This window comes from Miscanthus floridulus, chromosome 2 (assembly GCF_019320115.1).
Source record: "Miscanthus floridulus cultivar M001 chromosome 2, ASM1932011v1, whole genome shotgun sequence".
NCBI classification, from domain to species: Eukaryota; Viridiplantae; Streptophyta; class Magnoliopsida; order Poales; family Poaceae; genus Miscanthus; species Miscanthus floridulus.
The window spans coordinates 135897510-135920084 of record NC_089581.1 but is presented as its reverse complement, the minus strand read 5'-3'; the positions used below and the strand labels follow the sequence as shown (position 1 = coordinate 135920084).

At 44.0% G+C, this 22575-nt stretch overlaps 1 protein-coding gene and 1 non-coding gene across 2 annotated transcripts; one reads left to right on the top strand and one right to left on the bottom strand.

Moving 5' to 3' along the window:
* Positions 1-10743: 10743 nt before the first annotated feature.
* Positions 10744-12803, bottom strand: LOC136539774 (3-ketoacyl-CoA synthase 12-like). The gene has a single exon (XM_066531754.1). It carries the CDS (start codon positions 12788-12790, stop codon positions 11381-11383), a length of 1410 nt encoding a protein of 469 aa, XP_066387851.1. The 5' UTR covers positions 12791-12803; the 3' UTR covers positions 10744-11380.
* Positions 12804-14215: 1412 nt separating this feature from the next.
* TRNAW-CCA (transfer RNA tryptophan (anticodon CCA)) lies at positions 14216-14287 on the top strand. Its single transcript has one exon. It is a non-coding gene; the product is annotated as a tRNA-Trp (tRNA).
* Positions 14288-22575: the final 8288 nt, after the last annotated feature.

Sequence of the window (22575 nt, the reverse complement as noted above, 5' to 3'; positions counted from 1 at the left end):
ATTCTGTATTTTTTATATCACAAAAACACAAAGTAATATAAAAACAATTATATATATGCACAAATATAATATTTTGTATTATTCTATATATGCCCAAATATATATAACAACAATTGTAATCAAAACAATATAGAAAACAAAAAAAATAAAAAATAAAAATTTGAATTTTAAAACTTCGACTATAATTTTATGACATTAAATGATCTAAAATGAAAATGTTGTAAATATAAAAGTTGTATAACTCATCAAAATATACAACTTTTATTTTGGTCATCTTGTCATGTGACTTTGTTTGAACAATTCAAAATTTAAAATTTAAACAATTTCAACTTGAAATAATATTTTGAAAGAGTAAATGATTTCAGCTGAAAAACTCATAAATACCAAAGTTGTATAACTCATCAGTATGTACAACTTTTATTTTGATCATCTTTTCATTTGACCAAATTTGAATAGTTGAAATTTTGAATTTCAATAAATGACAACTTCAAACAAGATTTTGAAACCTTAAATGATTTCAACAATAAACGTCGTGAACATAAAAGTTGTTCAACTCATCACTATCTACAACTTTTATTTTGATCACTTCTTCATGTGATAAAGTATTAGTAAACATTATTCATAAATTCACATATGACTTATAGTTTTATGAACTATACGAGAAACATGTTGCTTTATGAACAATGTTTACTATCACTTTATCAGATAAAGAAATGATCAAAGTAAAAGTTGTAGATCTTGATGAGTTATACAACTTTGGTATTCATCACTTTTTTAGCTGAAATCATTTAATGGTTGAAAATCTCGTTAGAACTTGTCATTTTTTTAAATTTAAAAATTTGAATTGCTCAAACTTTGTCAAATGAAAATAATGATCAAATCAACACAGTAACTTGATAGTCCATGATTTTAGAAAATTTTAGAAAAAAATCATCACATTTGAAGTTAGTATGAGGAAGAAAGACTAGTTACAAATTTTACCCAGAGATTAAAAAGAAAAATCACAACTGTTCATGATGATCAATCATGAACAAGTGCGATTTCTCTTTTTAATCTGTGGCTGAAACTTGTAACTAGTTTTTGTTCCCTTATACTAACTCAAAATCTGATGGTTTTTTTTCCTAAAATTTTCTAAAATCATTCTCTATCATTTTAGTCTAGTCATCTATCTTTGTCACTAATTTTGAATAATTCAAATTTTGAATTTTAGAAAATAACACCTTCAAACCTGATTTTCAACTAATAAATGATTTCAGCTATAAAGATGATGAATATAAAAGTTGTTGAACACATCACTATCTACAACTTTTGTTTTGATCATCTTTTTATTTGACAAAAATTGAACATTTCAAATTTTGAATTTCAGAAAATGACAGCTTCAAACCTGATTTTCAACCACTAAATGATTTCAGCTGTAAATGTGATGAATATAAAAATTGTATAACTCGTCAAGATCTCCTACTTTTATTTTGGCCATTTTCTTCATTTCATAAAGTGTTAAGTGATTTCATAAAGTTTTAGTAGTAATAGAGTGGATGTTGAAATAGATTCATCTAGATGTTGCAAAGGGTAATCTCACACACATGCATAAAATGTAGTCTCACACACATACATAAATATATAGTATTATACACATACATAAATATATAGTCTCACACGCATGCATAAATGAAGTCTTACAAACACACACTTACACAAACACTCCACGTTCAACAACTAGCTAGCCCACTGTAACGACTTCCCCTTGACACCTTTTTGTTCCCATGGTAATATGTCTTTGGGTAGGTTCTTTTCCATAACACTGATTTTCTTAGGAAAGTCTGTGAATAGCAGCATCTCATCGTAGTTATTGTAAGCTTCAACATCATCCACGCCATCAACTCCGATAATATGTTGTTTCCCGGAGGCAACCACGTGCTTTGTCTTCTTCGGAGGGAGGTTACTTTGTGGGTCAGACATATAGAAAACTTGTGCGACACGTGAAGCGAGCACCCAAGGGTCATCTTGGTAGCCTAGATTCTCGAGGTCTAGGACTCTCAATCCGATCTCGTTCAGTTGGTGTTGTTTGATCCAGCGACATCGAAACAGGGCCACCGTTATATCCCTTTCATAGTCAAGTTCCCATATCTCTTCAATGATGCTAAAGTATTGGATCTTTCGCCCCAATCCATCGAGAGTATCTATTCGAACGCCGCTATTTTGGTTCACATATTTACTATCATTTGTGTTGGTATAGTACGTATACCCATTGATGTCATAAGCATTCTAAGATGTCACCTGTTTCGATGGCTCCTCCGCCAACTTACTAATGGTAATAGAGTCTATGGGTTCTCCAGGTGGTATGTTTTAGTTCTTCAATCATGTAGTTAGTCCTTGCTTATGCTGTTTCATGACCCAATCATCCGAACGACCATTTCTCTCCGCCATAATGATAGCCAAGTGTCCATCAATGTATGGTTGCATCAGTTGTGTACTCTGAAGACATTGTAATGCGCCCAACTCACCTCTTTATAATCATGGTCGATGAACACTTTTCTACCACTAGTGCCCTTCCCAGACAGCCTACCCTTGTGACGAGAATCGGGTTTATCAATCCCTTTATATACTTTTAGGTACTCTTGACAGCACTCGATGACTTCTTCAGTACTGTAACCCTCTATCATGGAGCCCTCTGGGTATGCTCGATTATGCATGTATTGACTTAGAACCGATATGAACCGCTCGTAGGACCACATTTCATGCAAGTAGCAAGGGCCCAGCGTCTGTATCTGATGAACCATGTGAATCATAAGATGTGGCATTATATAAAAAAGTAGGAGGTAAACACATCTCTAGTTGGTTTTGTGTCTCCACCACCAATTCATGTAGGTCACTCAGCTCTTGCTTGCCAATCGTCTTCTGTGAGATCTTTGAAAAGAAGTAGCACATGCGGGTGATGGCCATTTTCAATAACTCTAGCTTTATAGCCCTGATTACAATAGGTAGAAACACTATCAGTATCACATGACAATCATGAGCCTTGCAATGTGTTATTAACAAGTCCTTCATCGACACTAGCTTCTTCATATTTGCTGAAAACTCAGTTGGGACTTTGACCCCCCTCAGGAAAGTGCATATAGCTCTCTTCTTGTTTGGTGTTAGGTTGAAGCACGCCGCGGGCAGAGTGTATTTTCCATTAGCCTCAGGTACCGGGTGAAGCTGTGGCATCACGTTTAGCTGCACCATGTCTTTTTATGTTTTCATACCATCCTTTGACTTGCCTGTGTCCATCAAGGTAGCAATGAGACTCTCAAAGACATTCTTCTGCACGTGCATAGCATCAATGGCATGGGGGACCTCTAAGTCTGGCCAATAAGGCAGATATTGAAAGAAGATCAATTATTTCTTGAAAGGTACGCCTTTGACAGGAGGTGTGCTTCTATCTCTGTTCGTCCCATCCAGATTCTTCTTTCCATAGACAATGTGTATATTTTCACCATTCTGTACACGTGTTCTCCGTTATGACGTCTCTCCAGAGGGAGTTCGATCTTTGGGGTGTTGTCATAAAATCTAAAGAATAATTTGCTATGATACTTGTGACTTGTCTTTAAGAAGCATCGGTTCCTTAGGTAAACTATCTTCTTGTATGCATCCAGGTACACCCATGTAGTACCATCCAAGCAAACCAAGCATCCCGTCTTTCCTTTGATTTATCCAGACAAAGCAAATAGCGCGGGGTAATCATTGGTAGTAACAAATATTATTGCTCTACATATGAAGTCCTCCTTTTAGAACACATCGTACATCGGCTCCCCATGTCTCCATAGCCTCTCTATTTCTTGCATCAAAGGCTCGAGGAATACGTTTATATCAATGTCTGGTTGTTTAGGGTCAGAAATAAGAATAGTGAGGAGAAGGTACTTTCTCTTCTGACACAACCACGTTGGGATGTTGTCATGGTCAAGATCACTGGCCAAGTGCTATGGTCGCTCATCCTCTCATTGAAGGGATTCATTCCATCGGTGCTCAAGCCAAACCGTACATTCCTTGGGTCATCACTGAATTCTTTGTGCTTCTCATCGAACCTTTGCCACTAACTACAATCAGTCGGGTGTGCAATCTTATCATCATCCACCTTGCGCTCATCATCCCACCATGTCATGAGTGCGGCTTCTTTAGGGTTTAGAAAGATACGTCTCAAGCGGTCGGTCACTGGCAGGTACCACATTACCAAGGCAGGAATTCTTCTTTGCTTTGCATCATTGCCTAATGGAGTGTCCTCTGGAGGCTGAGATTCTTGTACCACCTTTTTTGTACCATTCTTATTCCTCTTTTCCCCATGGAGGCTTCGTCCCCACTGTAAAGGTCATTCTTGTACCGGCTGGCCCCACACCAGAGACATTTATCCAGTGACTTGAACATTTCGCCACAAAAAAGTATACAGTGGTTGGGGCATGCATGGATTTTTTTAACCCCCATTGTCAATGAACTTATGACTTTCTTCGCTTGGTATGTGTTGGCGAGAACTGAGTTTGGTTGTGGCAGCACCCATGACAGGAGATGCAATAGATCATTGAAACTATAGTCTGACCTGCCATACTTAGCCTTTAGGATGAGTAGCTCAAGCACAAAACGTAGCAATGTCCAATGTGTTGGGCAGCCCTTTTCAACACCATACACTGTCTCCTTCAATGCTTTTGTCACCCTTTTTATATTTTCTAGACCTTTTGGGCTATTTAGTAAAATCTCTGGTCTAAGGGCTCGAATCATGTCCTCCAAATCATCTTCATCCCCGACACATACTCCACCATCATTATTGGCATCACCTTCGTCGTTTCCATCCCAACCACCAGTATCACCACCTTGTTCATTGCCAAACTCGAAATCCATTCATGCATCAAGCTCTGCTGAATAATGGGACAGGGATTCTAGGGTTTCATCATCGTATTCCTCCCCATCCTCGTCGTTAACAATAATCGTTTCACCATGATGAATCCACGCTGTGTAGTCCTCAACAAATCCTCGCATAATCAAATGTGATCTGATGATAGTCACATCTGTCCATGCCATATGATTCTTGCAATCTTTACAGGGACACATAATTGTATCCTTATTCTCTATCAATGTTGTTGCATGTTTCTTTACGGCTTCAATAAATTTATCCACCTCTTCACGGAAACCTGCCTTGAACCTTAACGAACCATACATCCAAGAGTTTATGTACTCCATCTTTTACAACAACAACAAAACAAATATTAAAGGACTACTTATTCAGATATATATAAAAATAAATCAAATTAATAATTACTTGAGAATAATTGTATATACTTCAGATATATATGAATATAAATCAATTATAATTACATGAAGCATACAAACATACCATGGTAGAGGAAAATTAATTAATGGCCTATTTATCCAAAAATAATTAAAATACATATTTGTTGATTATAATAAACAATTTCAAAGACAATAATTAGTAACAATTAATATTTTACCTAATATCTTTCATGCAAACCCTAGTCCAATTTCATCAAACATAAATTTATAAAAACAAAATTAATAAAAAAACCAAACCCTAGATCTAGATCTACATGCACATGAAACATCCATAAAACTAACTAATTGTTCACTAAAATAAAAAAACATGGACCAAATAAGGATATGATCTTGTTCCCCTCCCTAATTTATACTAGTACATTCAAAACTTGGGTCTAATTTGCTTCATAAGTAGCTTAAGCACCATACAAAAGAGAGAAAAGTAAAACTCTAATTACTCACTAACCAACCATTAAAACTTTAAAAAATGTGGAATAACATTTTCTTACCGTCTACAACCTCTCCACCAAAGAATTTGAGACCAAAACCTTCCCTCCTTAGTAGAGCAATTTTTGGGAGGTGCCCAAGACCTCCCCACCTTTCTTTCACGGGTTGGAGTGAGTGACCCGAGGAAGAAAAAGGTGATGCAGTTTACTTTATATGTGGGTCATTTATAGGGGCGACTGGTGATTGAGCTGCCCCTACAAATCGAATGTATTTATACTCGGGCATTTGTAGGGGCGGCTCAATCACTAGGCGCCCCTACAAGGGTCATTTGTAGGGGCGGCTGGTGATTGAGCCGCCCCTACAAATCGGAGGATTTTATACTCGGACATTTGTAGGACGGCTCAATCACCAGCCACCCCTACAAATATCAATACCAGGGGCGGCTGGTGAGTGAGCCGCCCCTACAAATCTGACCTATTTGTAGGGGTGGTTTGTATGACCAGCCGCCCCTGCTGTTCCATTTGTAGGGGCGGCTGGTCTCTGGGCTCCCGAGCATGTCACTGTAGGGGCGGCTCCATCACCAGCCGTCCCTACAAAAAAAATTACCCCGTTGCTACAAACCATTTTTTACGTAGTGATCTTATTCATTTTGTATTAATTATTATTAGTAGGTTGTTTTCAATCAACTCAATGATAGAAGAAAAGGTGGAAACTTCCACCGCTAGCTAATTTAAGGGTTTGTTCGGTTGGCTGAAAAATGGCTGATGCTGATACTGATTGGTTATAAGAGAAAAACACTGTTATTTCACTGAGACGGTACGACTGATAAGTTCAAGTGAACAGGGCCTAAGTCCGAAGCATGCAGGCATGAGTGACCAAAAGTGAATGGAAACTAAAAAGTATCTTCCCTTCTGATTTGGTCCATAATTATCAGTAGCAAATTCCTATTTCCTCTTTGTAAGTAATCTAACCTAATAGCTAGATTAACGTTTGACCGCACGCTTTAAATCGTATTTTTCTCGTGATGTACTCTCTCCAACCATCAATGCTAAGTATATTTTGCTTTCAAAAAGTTGAACTTTACAAAATTTGATAAAAACTAATCAAATCATGTACATATTCGATGTGCAGATGGTTGCATCTCAATTGATTCACACCTAAACGAGTATTTAATTTAATATATATGATGTTGATTGTAGCAGTTGACAATATACAATGAAGAACCGTACCAATGGTCAAAATCTACAATTGAGGTGTTTTTATTTCTCATTCTAAACTATGTTGATGGACAGACCAGGTGTCATTCATATATAGACTTGCGAATAAGTTTTGATTGGGTCGTTCTAATGTGTGTGTGTGGTGTGTGTTTTATAGTTTTGTGTCTCAGCTAAAGTCTTGTTTGGATGTACCAGCTAAATTTTTGTTGCTGTGGTGCATCGAAACAGTCCATAGCTAAAGCCAGCTAAACTTTAGTTGGAGGTTAAAATATACGTAATCTCATTAGCTGTCTGCAACCGGATAAAATCATCTGATGGAGTAGCATGGTACAAAGTCTGCAATCGGAAGGTGCATCTAAATACCCCTGGCTAAAGGTGAATCCAAACAAACGTATCGAATCGATTGATCGGTACTAGTAACGAGAGAGGAAGGTCGTACGATGTTGTAAATCAAAGCTTATTTTCTAGCACACACAAAAAATCGTTGTCACCCCCTATATATATATATTATTATTATAGCCCATTCTTTGTGCAGTGTAGTGTAGCGCGAATAATAAACGGGGCGAGAGGGACTAGCAACCACGAGCGAACCCGTGCGTGCTGACCGCCGGGGATATTAAGTCGGCCCGTCCTGTGTACTGTGTGATATGCGGTCGCATGCGGCACTGCAGGCTGAGATGCGAGATCCGCGCATGCGTGGCGTTAAGGCTGGATAACGAGCTCGGCTCGGTTCGGCTCGTCCTGACTTATTAAGATAACGAGCTAGCTTGGTTTAGCTCGTTATCCTAATAAGTCAAAAAGTTAGCTTAACTCGGCTCGTTAAAAGTTTGAGCTGACTTGTTAAGCTCGCGAGTCAGGTATAAAAAATACATAAAATATAATATTTGTATTTATCTAAAGTTTGAGAATAATAATAATATAAAAGAAATGCATCTAGATCAGTTACCAATTAATTTATATGGTCCAGACCAGTTACCAGTCAATTGTAAAGTGCAAGACATGAAGTAATACAAAAACTAATATAAGTTTTGATACTTTTTTTTTCCTGAAAGCTTGGCTCGTTTAGCTCGCGAGCGGCTCGCGAGCTGGCTCGAGTTGTCTCGTTATAGCTAACGAGCTAAAATCTTGGTTCAGCTCGAGCCGAGCCGAGCCGAGTCGAGCCAGCCACGAGCCGAGCGAGCTAACGAGCTTCGAGTTTTTCGTCCAGCCTTACGTGCCATAGATGATCATGAGTAATTGAATAATCAGCATGTTCGCTCGTTGGCTTCAGTCAGTTCAAACCACCAAGCCGACTGTGTTTTACTCTCACAATAAATCAGCACCGGCCAGCCTAAACCAGTCCATAAACCAACCAGCGAACAGACCGAATACGTATCCACGCATGGTGTGCGGACCATTAATACCCGGGCCCCATGCGTGACCAGCGACGGAGCCAGCGGTGGGGCTGGAGGAGCTTTAGCCCCCCCCTACCGATCCTGGGCACGTGGAGCCCTCTAAGCTCTCCCTTAAAATTTTATGCATATATGTTTTAGGTGGAGAGGTTAAGATTAAAAAAAGATAAAAAAGCCTCTATTCTTTTCTTGGAGCTCTCCTAAATTTTTTCTGACTACGTCGCTGCATGACGACGATATGGAACGGCCGGCCTGTGTCGTCGTTCCGCATGCATGTCTCGTAGTACTCTCAACTCTCAAGTCTCATGTTTGCACTTGCATCTCCGACTGTATCGATCAGGAACCTACCTGTGCTCTTGGTTTTAGACAGGGATGAATGGGCGAAATGGGTGCGGGAAGCACAGGGCCCCCGCAGCGCGCGACGTGTCCCTGTGCTTTTGGTGCGTCGCAGCGCAGCGCCCTGGTGGTCGGTCACCCCGGCCGGCTGGGTACACGGTTGCTGGGCCTGGGCTTGGCGCTCGCTTCCTCTGAGCCCAGCTGGGCCTACGGGAGCTGCCGCCGCTTCTGGGTTCTGCCTCGGCCGGAGGTGCTTTGGTTGTTGCTTGGCGAACGGATCGTCGGACGCTCTCGAATTTCTCGGTTCGCCGATTTTCCATCCAAAAATCTTGTGCTGCCGGGTCGAATTGGTTGACCATAAGGCCAAGACATAATCCATTGAAACCCAGTGTACGATCGATTTGTGGGGGTTTTTTTTTTGGCCTTTTGGGTCAATTCAACACACAGAGCAGGCACATCGTCGTGGGGGTTCTAAAGGCAGGGTGCTAGCAGAAGATTTCTTGGGTGCCGAATACTGGAGCACACCTAGGCTTGAGTGCTTGTTTGAGCACCTGGTGCAACAAATATAATTTTTCCATTTATCTTCTTTATCTTTTTAGAGAAAGTTGGAGAGTGACCCATTTTAAGCTTAGACTATGAGTTCATACGCTGCTGCAGATTTTCCCATGGTACTACCAGCTCATATGTCTTGCTTAGCAATTTCTAGAAAACTTATACGCTGCAGCCGCTCTTAGTCATTGGGTTTTGGTTGAGCTCAGATATAACAACAAAAGTTAGCTACATGAAAGAGCTACTACAGACTAAGTGGGTTTATAATAGTACCCAAAAAACGATATTTCGCCACCTCGTTTCTCCTTAGATCTGAGAAAATCAATAAAGTAATCGTTCTATCCAAAAATCTACAAATTTCTCAACTGAAAACATAAAAAAAAAACCGACCTAATATTTCTGTTAAAATTGAATGTCCACTCAAGTGTTGCGTTACCGTCCTTTACTCCAATGTCCCATTACATCGGTTGTTCTAGCAGTGTATCTGGGTGTCTAGGTTCATAGCATGTTTCATGCATCCGCATACATCCTATGTCCAGGTTTAGAGATTTTTTATTATACCCGGTAGAAAACTAAAATGGCACGTATAGTGGAACAGAGGGAGTAGGTCATTAGGCCGTGTACCGTGTCAGAGTCATACGGATGTGTCCAGGAGGTCACCTCTAACCCTTTATATTTAGTAGCTATAAGCTATCATCTATGTTAGGGTTTAGTTTTACCTTAGATTAAACGACGCTCCTAGCGCTCGGACGCCCGGCGCGAGCGCGCGTCCGGACTCCCCTCGGGGCCGTTTGATTAACCTCCCAGGAACCGTACGATCCCGACCAAGCAACATAATGATTCGATACAAGCGAACCAATCTAGAGGAGCGTCCGCCCCCGCGGCTCGCGCGCGGCACGTTCCCCCGCCGCACTGCCATCCGCGCCGCGCCCCCTATCCCCCACCGTGCCCCGCTCCCCACGGCGCCCCTGTCCCCGTTCCCCACCGCACCCCGTTACCCCACCGTGCCCCTTGTCCCAAGAGTACGAAACACTTTCAGGTGCAACATCGCAAAAAATATGTAACTATGTAGTGCAACAGTAACTTTGTATTGCAACATCGGGATGTAAAAACTGCAACATCGTAAAACTATGTAGTGCAACATCAAAAAAATGTACTGCAACATAGAAAATTATGTAATACAAGTGCAACGTTGAAAAATTTGTACTTCAACATCAGAAACAGTTGCACTGTAGCATCTCAAAAATCAACCATGAAACATGAAAATGAAAACATCTCGAAATCACCTTTTAGTGCTGCAATATTTGGAAAAGGTAATTTCAACAATTAAGAATCCCTATTGCAACAATCCCAACATTAGAATTCTCTTTCTGCAACACATGAAATTATCTATTGCAACATACGAAAATCATCTGGTACAACATCCAAAAATCCTCCTTGCAACACGGAGAAACAACAAAAAAAGGCATGCAAACAGCAATGGGTGGGTTTGGGGTGCAGGCTGCTCCAGCCCGGGCCCATCACCTTCAAGCTCATCGGAGGGAGGGCTTAGATACAGAGGAGGAACGACCAACCTCGTCGGTGCCGCCACTGTCGTCCTCGTCTCCGATAGGGGGAGCGGGAGCCAGGTCGCTTGAAAGCGCGGGTCGCAATGGAGGTCGCGGATGGGGGAGGGAGGGAGGGAGGGAGCACGGGCAGGGCGGTAGTGAGCGAGGCACGGGCGCGGCGTCCGTCCCGGGGCGCTAGCAGGTTCGGAGCACAGCGGGGCGCGGGCGGAGCCGGCGCGGTCCCAGGATGGGAGTTGGGGTCACGGGCCGCGTCCGGACATTAATTTGGGGACGGACGTTCTCGTAGAATTAGACTGTTGTCGAATAATTTTGCTATGTATCGATTTGTGGCAGTCCAGCTATGTATCGAATAATGTGTTCTTTATTTTTTTTTTTATTTTTTTTTGCGGAATCGTGTTTGTTATTATTCTTGTTTGCAGACATTGATAGTGCACCATTGATAGCCGGGTTGTGCATGGTTTGTTTTGAAAACCACACGAATTGAGTGTCGGTCTGTCGGAAACGAGGCGCTTGAAGTCCAAATTTCTAGCCACGTAGATGGTTGATAACTTGATATGCTCTTCCCGCGAAGCGCTCAGCTGGCATGTGAACCGACCGACGGGGCATCGTCGGCCTGGTCTCCTCCGTTCATCCAGGCGTACTTGCCCAGGAACGGGTTGGCCAGGCTCTCCGGCGGGTAGCTGTCGATGCAGTCGGCCCAGGCACCCTTGTCGGCCATGTCGCCGGTGACCTCCCAGACGCAGCTGTTGCACTTGAACCCCGACCCGAAGGTGACCATGAGCACCCTGTCCCCGACCTTGAGCCTCCCCTTGGCCTCCATGTAGGACAGCACGTACCAGACGCTGCTCGTCGACGTGTTCCCCCACCTGTGCAGCGTCATCCTCGACGGCTCCACGTCGCGCTCTTCCAGCCCCATGTCCCGCTTCACCGCGTCGATCACCGCGACGCCGCCGGGGTGGAGGCAGAAGTGGTCGGCCCCGGCCTTGAAGTTGACCTTAGAGCTGCTACCGCGGCGCAGCAGCTTTTGGCATGCCACGACGGCCGCGAACCGGGCGAGCTCCCTGACGGGGAGGATGCGCGGCGCGAGGCGCGTCATGTTGGCGGCGAAGGCTCGGACGGCGACCTTCGGGAGCGACTTGCTGAGGCTGATGCCGACGAGGCCGTCCCCGTCCTCGCGCTGCACGATGGCCGAGTGCGCGTCGTCGGCGGCGGCGACGGTGGCGCGCTCCAGGACGCGGAGCTCCATCTTGGCGCGCCCACGGAGCGCCGGGTCGGTGGTGAGCAGCACGGCCGAGCCGCCACAGCGGAAGAGGCAGTGGCCCAGCATCATGGACCTGTCGACGCCCGCGTACCAGTTGGGCGTGATGCACTCCGCGGAGACGACGAGCGCAAGCGTCGGGCGCCGTGGGGACTGGGACCGGGACCGCGCGTGCATGGTGCTCCGGGCGAGGTCCACGGCGACGAGCACGGCGGTGCAGCCCATCCCGGAGAGGTTGTAGGCCGCGACGTCGTGGCGCATGCCGTGCGCGCGCACGATCCGGGACGCGAGCGACGGCGCCGGGTGGAACGTGCTGACGTTGACGACCAGGACGTCGACGTCGCGGGGGCCGAGGCCCGACTGCCTGGCGAACAGCTCCGCCACGGCGCCGTGGAAGAAGGCGTCCATCTCGTGGAGGCAGTCCTGGTGGGTGGGGCTGTGCTCGCGGCCGGCGATGACGGTGCGCGGGGCGTAGGTGTGCTCGCCGAGGCCCGAGCGGAGGACGACGCGGAGGAGGAAGCGGCGGAGGGGCACGCTGAGCCGCTCGCTGCGGTCCATCGCGGCGCTCAGCATGTCCGTGGACACCTTGCGGTCGTCCGGCGGCTTGTAGCAGACGTAGTCTAGGAGGTAGCACCGCGAGCGCCGGCGACCGGAGGCTGCCGCCGCGGTCAGGTAGGCGGCCACCACGAGGAGTGGCAACAGCAGGAGCAAAGCGATGAGCTGCATGATCTATCAGCTACACGCGCGCGATGTACCAGGATTTGGGCATCCAATGAACTGTGGGGTACACTATATGTGCTGGTGCATATCGCCGAGAAGCCAAGAGATTGGGGAGAAAAACGTGACGACAAGCTGAGCTGAGAGTACAAGTGCGCGTCGCTTCACTTGATGCGTATGGTTGTTGATCGCATAGTCGGTGTTGGTTAGTTTATTTTGATGCGGACATTGCACGGTGAAGTGAACTGGTGATTGACAAACAGCGGAGCTCAATAAAAATGCCGCTTGTCAAGGACAAGGAGGCTACTGCGGTTCATGTCCGACAACAGAGCAAACTGTGATGGTGACTTGAATTTTGTTGAGAAGAAACACATGGTGCCGGAGGATGGGGGATTCCTGATCTGGGACCGACTCTTGTGCGTGTGACGGGATTGAAGATTGATCCAATCGTGGATGATCTTGCAGCTTCTATTCACGCCCACAATTGCTTTTCTTGAGGCTAAACTGGATTGATGGAAACTTCCTCTGAACAAAGAAAGAACACCGGCCCAACAACTATTTTGAGGAAATAAAATTTTGAGATCATTCTTTTCGTATGTTGTCCTAAACTCGATGTCATGCTCATATGTCGCGTCTTGTCCTGTGAGACCGTATCGTGAACAATCTTTTCTTCACTTTGGGTCACACAATCGCACACTGAGGTGCACATGAAACATGCATCCATTTATTTAGGCAAACAGGGAGTAAAAAATCTCAATAAGTTATCATGCAATTTCTATTGCGCATGACTCTTAACTAATTCCCTAACAGTATCGTCGGCGCCCGAGGGGACGGCTGGCACGTCGCCGTCGTTGCTGACCCTTGTCTTCCGCTCCGGCGGCTCTCTCTCCGTCGCCTGCGCCACCAGTCCACCTGGTGCTTCCTGTCGCAGCGGCGTCGCTTCCTGTGGACGCACCAGCGGGTTTGCTGCTTCCACGAGCGAGGTCACATAGACGCACACAACACATGGTGAGTTCCTGGGCCGGGTGAGGAGAATTCCACGGGATGGGCCAGGTTACAGTTACAATCTTGTCCAGACTTTACTCGGGTTCCTCCTATCTAGGCCGCAATCCTAGCCAACCCTGGCCCAACCGAGCAAAGCCTAGTGTGAGCAGCCACGCCGCCGCCCGCGCGGTATCGCTGGAGTGTGGAGGCAGCAGGTTTGAAAGCGGTAAAAATTAAACTGAATGCCGCGATACTATTATACTCCCAAATCAACGCCGGTTTCAGAGGGCAAACCCAGAGCTGGTGACAGCTGTTCACAAGCTCACAAACCTACTCGTGTCTTTATTAGATTTTTTTTTTTAAAAACCATTTGTGTGGACATCAGATGCTAAGACAAAACAGAGATCATTAAACAGTTGAAACAAGTATGTTTCTGAAGAGAGCAAAACCGGATCCGTGGCGCAATGGTAGCGCGTCTGACTCCAGATCAGAAGGCTGCGTGTTCGATTCACGTCAGGTTCAATACCCCCGATCAAAGCCCGGTATTTTTATTCCCTTTTTTTTTTTATAATTTCTTCCTTATTGAGTTATCTGTTATCAGCTTCAGTCGCCATGAGAAAGAAAACAGCGTCGGGTTCAATACCCCCGATCTATGTCCGGATTTTTTTTTTCATTTTCTTCTTATTGATTGAGTTATCTGTTATCGCTTCAGTCGCTGTGAGAAACGAAACAGCAACCTTCTCAGTTTGGTTTTTTCACATCGGGATCCCTTGATGCTCGGCCGAGTACCCAGATCGTATTCCAGTTCCCTTCTGTCCAGCGAACATAGTTTTTGCCTTTTTTATTGTTTTAATTTTTTTTCAATTACATAGTACAGATACGTGCACACCTCTAAACGACTAACCTAGGAGATTTACAAAGTCATCACGGTCACTTAATTGCCGATGGCGTATTGTAACTAATAAAGATGTAAAAATGGCAAGCAGGACAGACAAGCATTGTTGGCTTGTGTTTATGGGTTGGGTTCTTAGATGGGTACGTTTTAGATGGGTGAGGATGACTTCATATTTTTAGTGGGTTGGGTCGGGTTTAATAGAAAATTAGGTTTGATATGCATTGTGCTTTTTTTTTGTGTGTCTATTGTTTTGAAATGGGTTGACTAGATGTTGTAGATATTGTATTAAAGGTGTGTTTGGTAGGGATCCAGATTCTTACAGAAACGTTTCGGACCTAGATTCTCTCAAGAAAAGTTTTAGATGATGAACAAGAATTACTTTAAAAAATCCGTTTGGTTGGTAGGCTGGATTCTGATTCCAAAAGAAAATATTTTTTCGTGAAAAAAATTATATAAATAGGAATATGTTTCAAAAAATCAGAATTTTTTGTAGACGAAGAATATCTTTTGATACAATTTATTTTAACCTTTTGCACTTAAAAAAGATAACCAGAAAAAAGCAGCCGCTAGTGTGTATGCTAGAGTCGAAACGAAACGGTAGAAACCAGGGTGGAGCGGTTTCTCTCCTGCAGGCAAAAAAGTACGAAACCATCGGAACGATTCTAGCCAAAAACGTTTATGAGTTGCAGCGTTTGGCACTGTTTCTCCAGATTCCATCCAGAAACGCAACTGATTCGATGATCCAAACACACCCTAACTCGATGTGAGACTCATGTGTTCGTTTTGATCGAGGTGCTAATTGGCACGATGTAGCTTTCTATTTATATTAAATTGTTTTAAATAAATTTTAGTCAAATTCTTTAAAATTTTGAGGTGTGAACACAAACTTTTAGTTAAAAAGGTCTCACTTTTCATATGAAGGGCCACACGATGTTGCAGCGCAACTTGGTGTAAAATAGTTTCAAATCACTTTGAATCATTTCTAACAAATTTTAGTTCCTTCCACTAAAATTTTAGTTTCAGAATCCATCTTTTGGTTTCAGAATTGATATGCGTCCTACATTCAGATCTTGTGACGCCAATTGCCACCGGGTCTAAGCATTTTGCAGGGCGGACCGGCAAAATGCTTAGTTGAGTTTGGACCTGTCGGTATAGAAAGTGACCGACTAGTAAATATTTATAGTTTTGCTGTACGTTGTGATCGGAGGTGGCCTAGCACTCAATGACACGGGATTTATACTGGTTCAGGCAACGTGCCCTACGTCCAGTGTGGGTCGGTCGGTGACTTTATTCCCGAGCCCAGGTGCTCGAAGTCTGTAGTGGGGTTACAAACGAGAGAGAGATTGTAACACCCCAGGTGTTTATCACCAGTTAAGCAATGTGTTTAAACTTAAACATGACATGTCGAGTGGTAATGTAGGTGTCAAGATCAAATCTACATGATGGAGCTCCAACTTAAACTTGGGCCACGCACATTTGCTTACATATGGACCCTTGTTAAGATTATGCAAGAGTAATGTTAAACATGCTTATTCCATGTACATTACATCTCCATGCATCCATCTAGACCCGTGGAAAAGTTTCATGAAGTTTGGAATCAAAAAGTCACATGAAATGATAAGTCATATCTTTGCATGAATTACTTTATCAAGTAGATGGAAACCTATGACGTCAACCAAACCTTGCAACCTTGCTCCAACAACTCTAATTGAACTCTACAACAAAAGTTATGAAGGGTTCGTGTTGAGCAAAGATGGAGAAAATATCCGAAAATCATGGAAACCCTAGATTCTATAGCAAAAAGGACTTTGCGTTGACCGAGAAATAAAGTTGACTTCTGGACCAGATATGAGGTTTGACCAAAAATGAAAGTTGAATAAAAGTTTGATTATAACAAACTTTGTTAAAATACCAAGTCATGATGCGGTTTCAAAATGGATCAAAACAAGGCTCAAAGTCTAATAGAAAAGCTGAAATCAGCCCGACAGTGTTTGCAGTCCGAAATTCACTGACATCGACATTGACATCCCTCGTTCTCCAAATTTTGCTAAGCAACTTGAGTTGGTCCAAAAATAAAAGATGAAGGTTATATTATGGAGAGGAGCATACAAAAAGTTGCACTGAGTTTTGACCTCCGAAAGCGAATTTCCGTGATCGCTATCAATGTGTTGACACTAGCAGTTTGTAGCTTAATTACCTACTAATCCATAGCTCAAATGACTTGGCACCCTTAATAAGAAATGTAGAGCTGACCAAGGTGAGCAAACTTCGTTTTGGGCCCATGTCCAAATTTGGCCTGCAAACGGCCCAGAATCGTGCCCCATGCTGATCGCTTTGTTGCCCGCCACGTGCTCGGTAAAACGCCTCAATGGGCAGCGCGTGTCCAGGGCGTGGCCGCCATGCACAGAGCACACACGCCATTGCAGCGCGCCGCTTGCCGCGTGGCTGCCCCGTCGCGTCCCCGGCGCCCTTCTGGAGTGAAAGCCGAGTGGCCCTCGCCTCCTCACTCGCCTCTCTGCTCGCCCTGCTCTCCTCCTCCCTCGCCCTCTGTGCCGCACGCGCGCGCCAGAGCGCGTCCGCCATTGACGCCGGGCGAAGCTCACGCTGCCGCTGCTGCTTTAGGCGTGGCTCCCTCTCCTCCTCCACTGCGGTGCCTAGGCACGGCACGCATGCGCCGCCGTAGCTCTTGCCGCGCCGGCCTTCTCGTTTTCCCGCAGCGCCGTCACCGCCACGCCGCTGTTCCAGTGCTCGGACCGCCGTAGACCGTCGCTGGCCAGACCAGCCCTTCCTTGGCCGCCCGTGGGTCAGTCCGCTGCCATTGTCAGCCACGCCTCGCCTTCGCCATCACGCATGCAGCCGCCGACGAAGCACCACCGCGCCGGAGTTGGCCGACTCGTCGGTCCTCCGTGCTGTGCGACGAAGAAGAAAGAAGAAGGGTCTGATCGTAAATAGAAACTTTTTAACGTGTTCACTTTGTAAAATAGCCAGACACAAGAAGTTACATTTACGGGCTTGGTTGATTTGAGTAAAGTCCAGGGTTCCCAATGCAAAAGCGTTTTCTTTTCGGTTTAATCTTTTAATGGCAGATTTTTGTGCTGAACTTTGGAAAATCGTAGCAATTAGTAGAAATATCATAAAATAGTAAATGAGTACTTTTTGGAATCCTCGTGAAATTATCTATGCACTAGATCTATAATATTACATGTTTTAGTTTAAAGGTCTAGCTGTAAAAATAGATCTAGGCAGTTAGGTTCTTAATGCTAGTCATGTCTTGTCTTTTTTTTAACTGCAGTTATTTTACTCAAATAAATGTTAAATTTTTATGGAGTGTTACTGATGTGATTAGTGATGTCTGGTAAAAATTTCAGTATTTTAGGCTTGATAGTTTAAGATCTATAAAAATAACAAATTACCTGTATTGCCTTACCCCTATTCTGAATAGGTCTGCAAGATTAAATTAATTGGCTTAGTTAAGTTATGAATCATGACTTTATGATAACACATGAGTTGTAGTACTTTTATTAAGATTTTCAAAAAGCTAAATATCATGATTTTTGGTTAAGTAGATCTTGAGTTATACTTGTTTAAATATCAGTGGCTGTTTCTGCCCAAACTCTGACAGGGTTACCTTGTTGGTATTGTGGGGCCTTCTTAATAGTAGAATTAGTTTTAGGTGTTTACAACAAAGATGTTTAGAATTTTATAAGATTTCTAAAAAGTCTAGAACCATATTTATTGGACATGTATAACTCCATTTATAGCTGTTTAAAGTGGCATGTCAGTTTCTGTCTATGTTTTGGATAGAGATGCAATTATTAGATTAATTGACCCTTCTAACTATAGAATCATCTTAATATGAGAATAAGAAAGTTGTAGGTAACTTCCTAGGATTTTCAAAAAGTTATGGTTGATGTTTGTTGGAGGTCTAGAACTCCAGTTGTGCTTCTCTGAAGTTCTTATCAGTTTTCCATACCACTGTTGTTGGGTTGCAATTGCAGTTTTGCTTGTGCAATTATATTCGTGGTGTAAATGATGTTTGCTATGGTTGTAGTGAATACAAAAGTTGTAGAAAATTTCATGATCTTGCTTGTGTTCAAATTGTAAGGTCATAGGCCAGATAGTGTAGGAGTTACATGACTTTTAAGTCTTCTGTCAGGTTTTGATTGTATTCTGAGTAGATCTGAAAGATGCTAGTGTTTGATCTAGTTAGGATTTGAATGAGCTTTTGGTGATAATAACAAAGTTGTGGAAAATTCCATAAGATTTCTAGAATGTCTTCTTGCAAGTCATTTGGATTTGTGTAACTCCAGTTATAGCTAAATCTTGTAGCTGCTGTTTGCATATCCAGAAATTGGCAGATTCCAATTATAGTGTTTGCTTGTATATTGTTAAGTGTGACTTATGCCTTGAATGATGACTGAGTTAGAGCACCTGAGATCTTGGGAAACTTGTGTCATGCTTGGTGTTGTTGTCTTCTTTGCCATCTTAGCATGATACATTGTGTGATGTTTAAGTTAAGCATCGCAAAGTACTTAAGTGTGTTAGTGTAAGCTATGCTTGTCTTGCTTGCTATTTTGTGATGCATCTCATGGTACTATTCTTCATATTTATGCACTTGCATATTGCATCTCATCTAGGTACGCTAGATGCACCACGTGAAGGATGAGATGTTGGAGCCAAACCCAAAGACGGTGTTTGGTGGATATATCCCGAAGATGGAAGGACTAAGCAAGTGTTAGGACCGGAGATGTCACCATGACGGTGCAAGCTAACTGAACTGACTTGTGTCGGATCCCAGGCAAGCCCCGGAGCATATTAAGCCTCCTAATTTTCGAAATGCAGTTATAGTATTATTGTTATATATATATATTGTTGCATTAAGTTTAGGTGTTGGATGCAAACACTTGCTGCATTGGTTATCCAATCCTTGTCCAGATATTGATACCCTGAATCCTATGTAGCTCAGGCTCGTGTAGTGCTTAGCCCTGCTTAAACACGGTAGAAGTCAGGTGATTTCCTGTCACCTGCGAGAGATAGGAAGATATATATGGCACGGTTGGCTATATTTGCTATCGTGGAAAAGAACCAGTCTTAATTTGAAATGAAGACCGGACGGAGGCTTGCCGGTTTGCAGTGACTCCGTCTGTGTCGATTAAGGACTGAATCTTGGAGCCTTTCCTGTTCATGTTGAACGCATGCCTCTCTCTTAGTTGGCCGGGTCTGGAGACCGACCACGAAGCCGAGTAGCTCACCTCAGGCCAGGAGTCGATAAGTATAAAGTGCGCCTCGGAAGGGAGCCGTAGGCGTGAGTCCAAGGGCAGGTGTTTTAAAAGTCCTGATCGTCCTGGCAGAAGGGTAATCCCTGAGAGTGCTGGCGCTGATCGAACCCGCGAATTTGGTTCCTGAGTTGTCCCAAAGGTAACCCACGGCTACCCTTGCAAAGTATGCCAGGGTGAGAGTTAGGAATACCCCCTCAGCTGAGTTGTAATTCGATTCGAGTCGCCGTCTCTCCCGGTTAGTGAGAACTTGACGGGCTTATCTCCAATGTAGATACACTAAATAACCTAATGGTTCGGAAATGATGATATGATGATGACAGCCTTATTATACCTGCTATGGTTAATATTGTTTGCTCCTAATAAGTGAGTGCTCTAGTACAGGTGCTAATCTAGTGGACTGGTAAATGATGGTAAGCTTGATGCTAAGTTTAAATTGGTTACTATAATCATAAGCTCTTTTATGCAACTGTGTCAAGCTAGCCCACCTGAAAAGCCTTGCATGATCCTTGGTGTCTTTTATTTCTAGTTTTAACGGGTAAGTCTAGCTGAGTACCTTCTCGTACTCAGGGTTTATCCCACCATGTTGCAGGTGAAGTTCTTGGCCTGTTGAAGATGGTGGTTAACCGCCAGTGGCTCGGTGATTCTATAGTTACTTCTCATCTATATGCTTTTGTCGGATGATGTCACTTATGCTAGCAATGTATTTAGAACATATATTAATGTAATCTTTTGAAAGCTATGTTGTTTTCACTAATCGGTTTTGAAACCCAAACTTGTACTATTATTTGTGAATTCATTTGTAATATTATTTTCCGCTGCAACCCTGCGTATGTGATGTGTATTTGCTTAATCACGCGATCTTGGTTGTGATGTTGATTTACCAAGGTCTTTTGGGACACTCGGCGGACCTATTTAATAAATCCAGAATTTCTAAAACATGTGCCCATATAATATTTTTATTAAATACTAGACAATACTAGGAACCAAACAAAATTGGAACCATAGCATTTGGATCTATATACTAGGCAATACAGATTTTTGAATATCAATACAAAGCTGTGAAATAACAAAGCAAACAAAATAAGAAACAAATCGCAGCCACAGTTGTTGGACCGGCCCGATGGAACAGCGGCCCACGAAGCGTACAGGCGCAGCCCAAGACGCGGCGCGGCCCAAGCTTGCTCCCGCCTGAGCCTCTGCGGCTGACACGCGGGACCACCGTGACAGAGAGACAGGCAGGGGAACGGAGGACGACGACGGCGCAACTCGCCACCGGTAGCTTCTCCGGCGAAGGCAAGGGTGTCTACGTGCTCGCCTCATCCTAGCAGAACTAGGGGAACCCTTATTCGCAGCTATTGACGCAACTAGGAGGGGTGGCGATGGCCACGGCGGCACTCGGCCACGGCACGGCTGGCTCCGACGATGCTACGGCGTCGCAGCCCTAACGGGTGGCTTTACAGGCTTCAGTAGGGTTCACCGGACCTAGCTCAAGGCAGAGGAGGGATAGCAATGGCGCTAGGAGAGCTGGCCGTGCGGAGCGTCATCTCCGGCGAGAACAGCCACGGCGGCGGTGGAAGGGAATGACAAATTCGTCCTTACCAAGGCACAATCGACCTGGCTGAGGGGTGGGGGTGGCAGAGGAGATCACGGCGAGGCTACGAGCGGGACGACCGGTGCGTTTTTGCAGTGGCGAGCTCGAACGGCACAGCGATGCTTGGTCGGCAATGGCGGACGGCGTTGGCTCAGCGCTGTGAGAGGCGAGAGATGAAAAATGGAGTGGCGACTCGGTCGGGCAGGCGCTGGCTTGAAGTGGAGGACAACGGCAGCGGCGTCAGGCCAGCCACGGCGCATGGCCACGTGATCAGAGATCCGGCGATGTGTGTCCCCCACGCGGCACCTGTTGTCTGATGAATGTCAGTCACTGTAGCGCGCATTCAGTCGAATTGAACCGCCTGACAGTGCGAATTCAACGCCTTATTACGGCTAATCCAATGACTCTTTGCAAAAATGGTGTACATGAAAAATGTAGATGTATGGTAGGGCTACATCTTTGATTTAGAAATCAACAACTCATTCGACCTGGATCAGAAGTTATATGAAGCCCAAGTTGGCCTGATCCAACTGAAAATGCAGTTTAAGACTTAGACAATTTTTTTCAGTGAAATCAGCATGAAATACTGACTTGTGGGCCATGTTTGACCATGTTCCACACATTTTCATGAGTTGGCCATAAAACAACTTTTGTTCCTTGATAAATTAGCTACAACTTTGGTAAAGAGTGCACAGCCATGCAAAGTCTCTAAGTTGGACTTTTGACTCAGTCAAATAGTGAGACTCCTAGGGTCAATTCTAGTCAAACCTTCACTTGAGGGCATTTTGGTCATTTTGATCTACATGAACAATGTCCCAACAAGTAACCTAAGTGTAGTTAAGGTGTAATAGACCATGATCAACCATTTTACAAAATTGTTATACCACTTCTAATGATCACATGTGATACAGAAATTAAAACAAACAATTCATACATATGTTTCAATACAATGTTTCACATGTTGCATGACCTTGTTGTTATCCTATACTTGTCACATTACTACCATGTTGCCATGCTTCAAGATATGAGAAATTCATGTTGCATT

Coding starts and splice junctions, on each gene's coding strand:
- LOC136539774 (XM_066531754.1), bottom strand. CDS start 12,790: ATGCAGCTCATCGCTTTGCTCCTGCTGTTGCCACTCCTCGTGGTGGCC.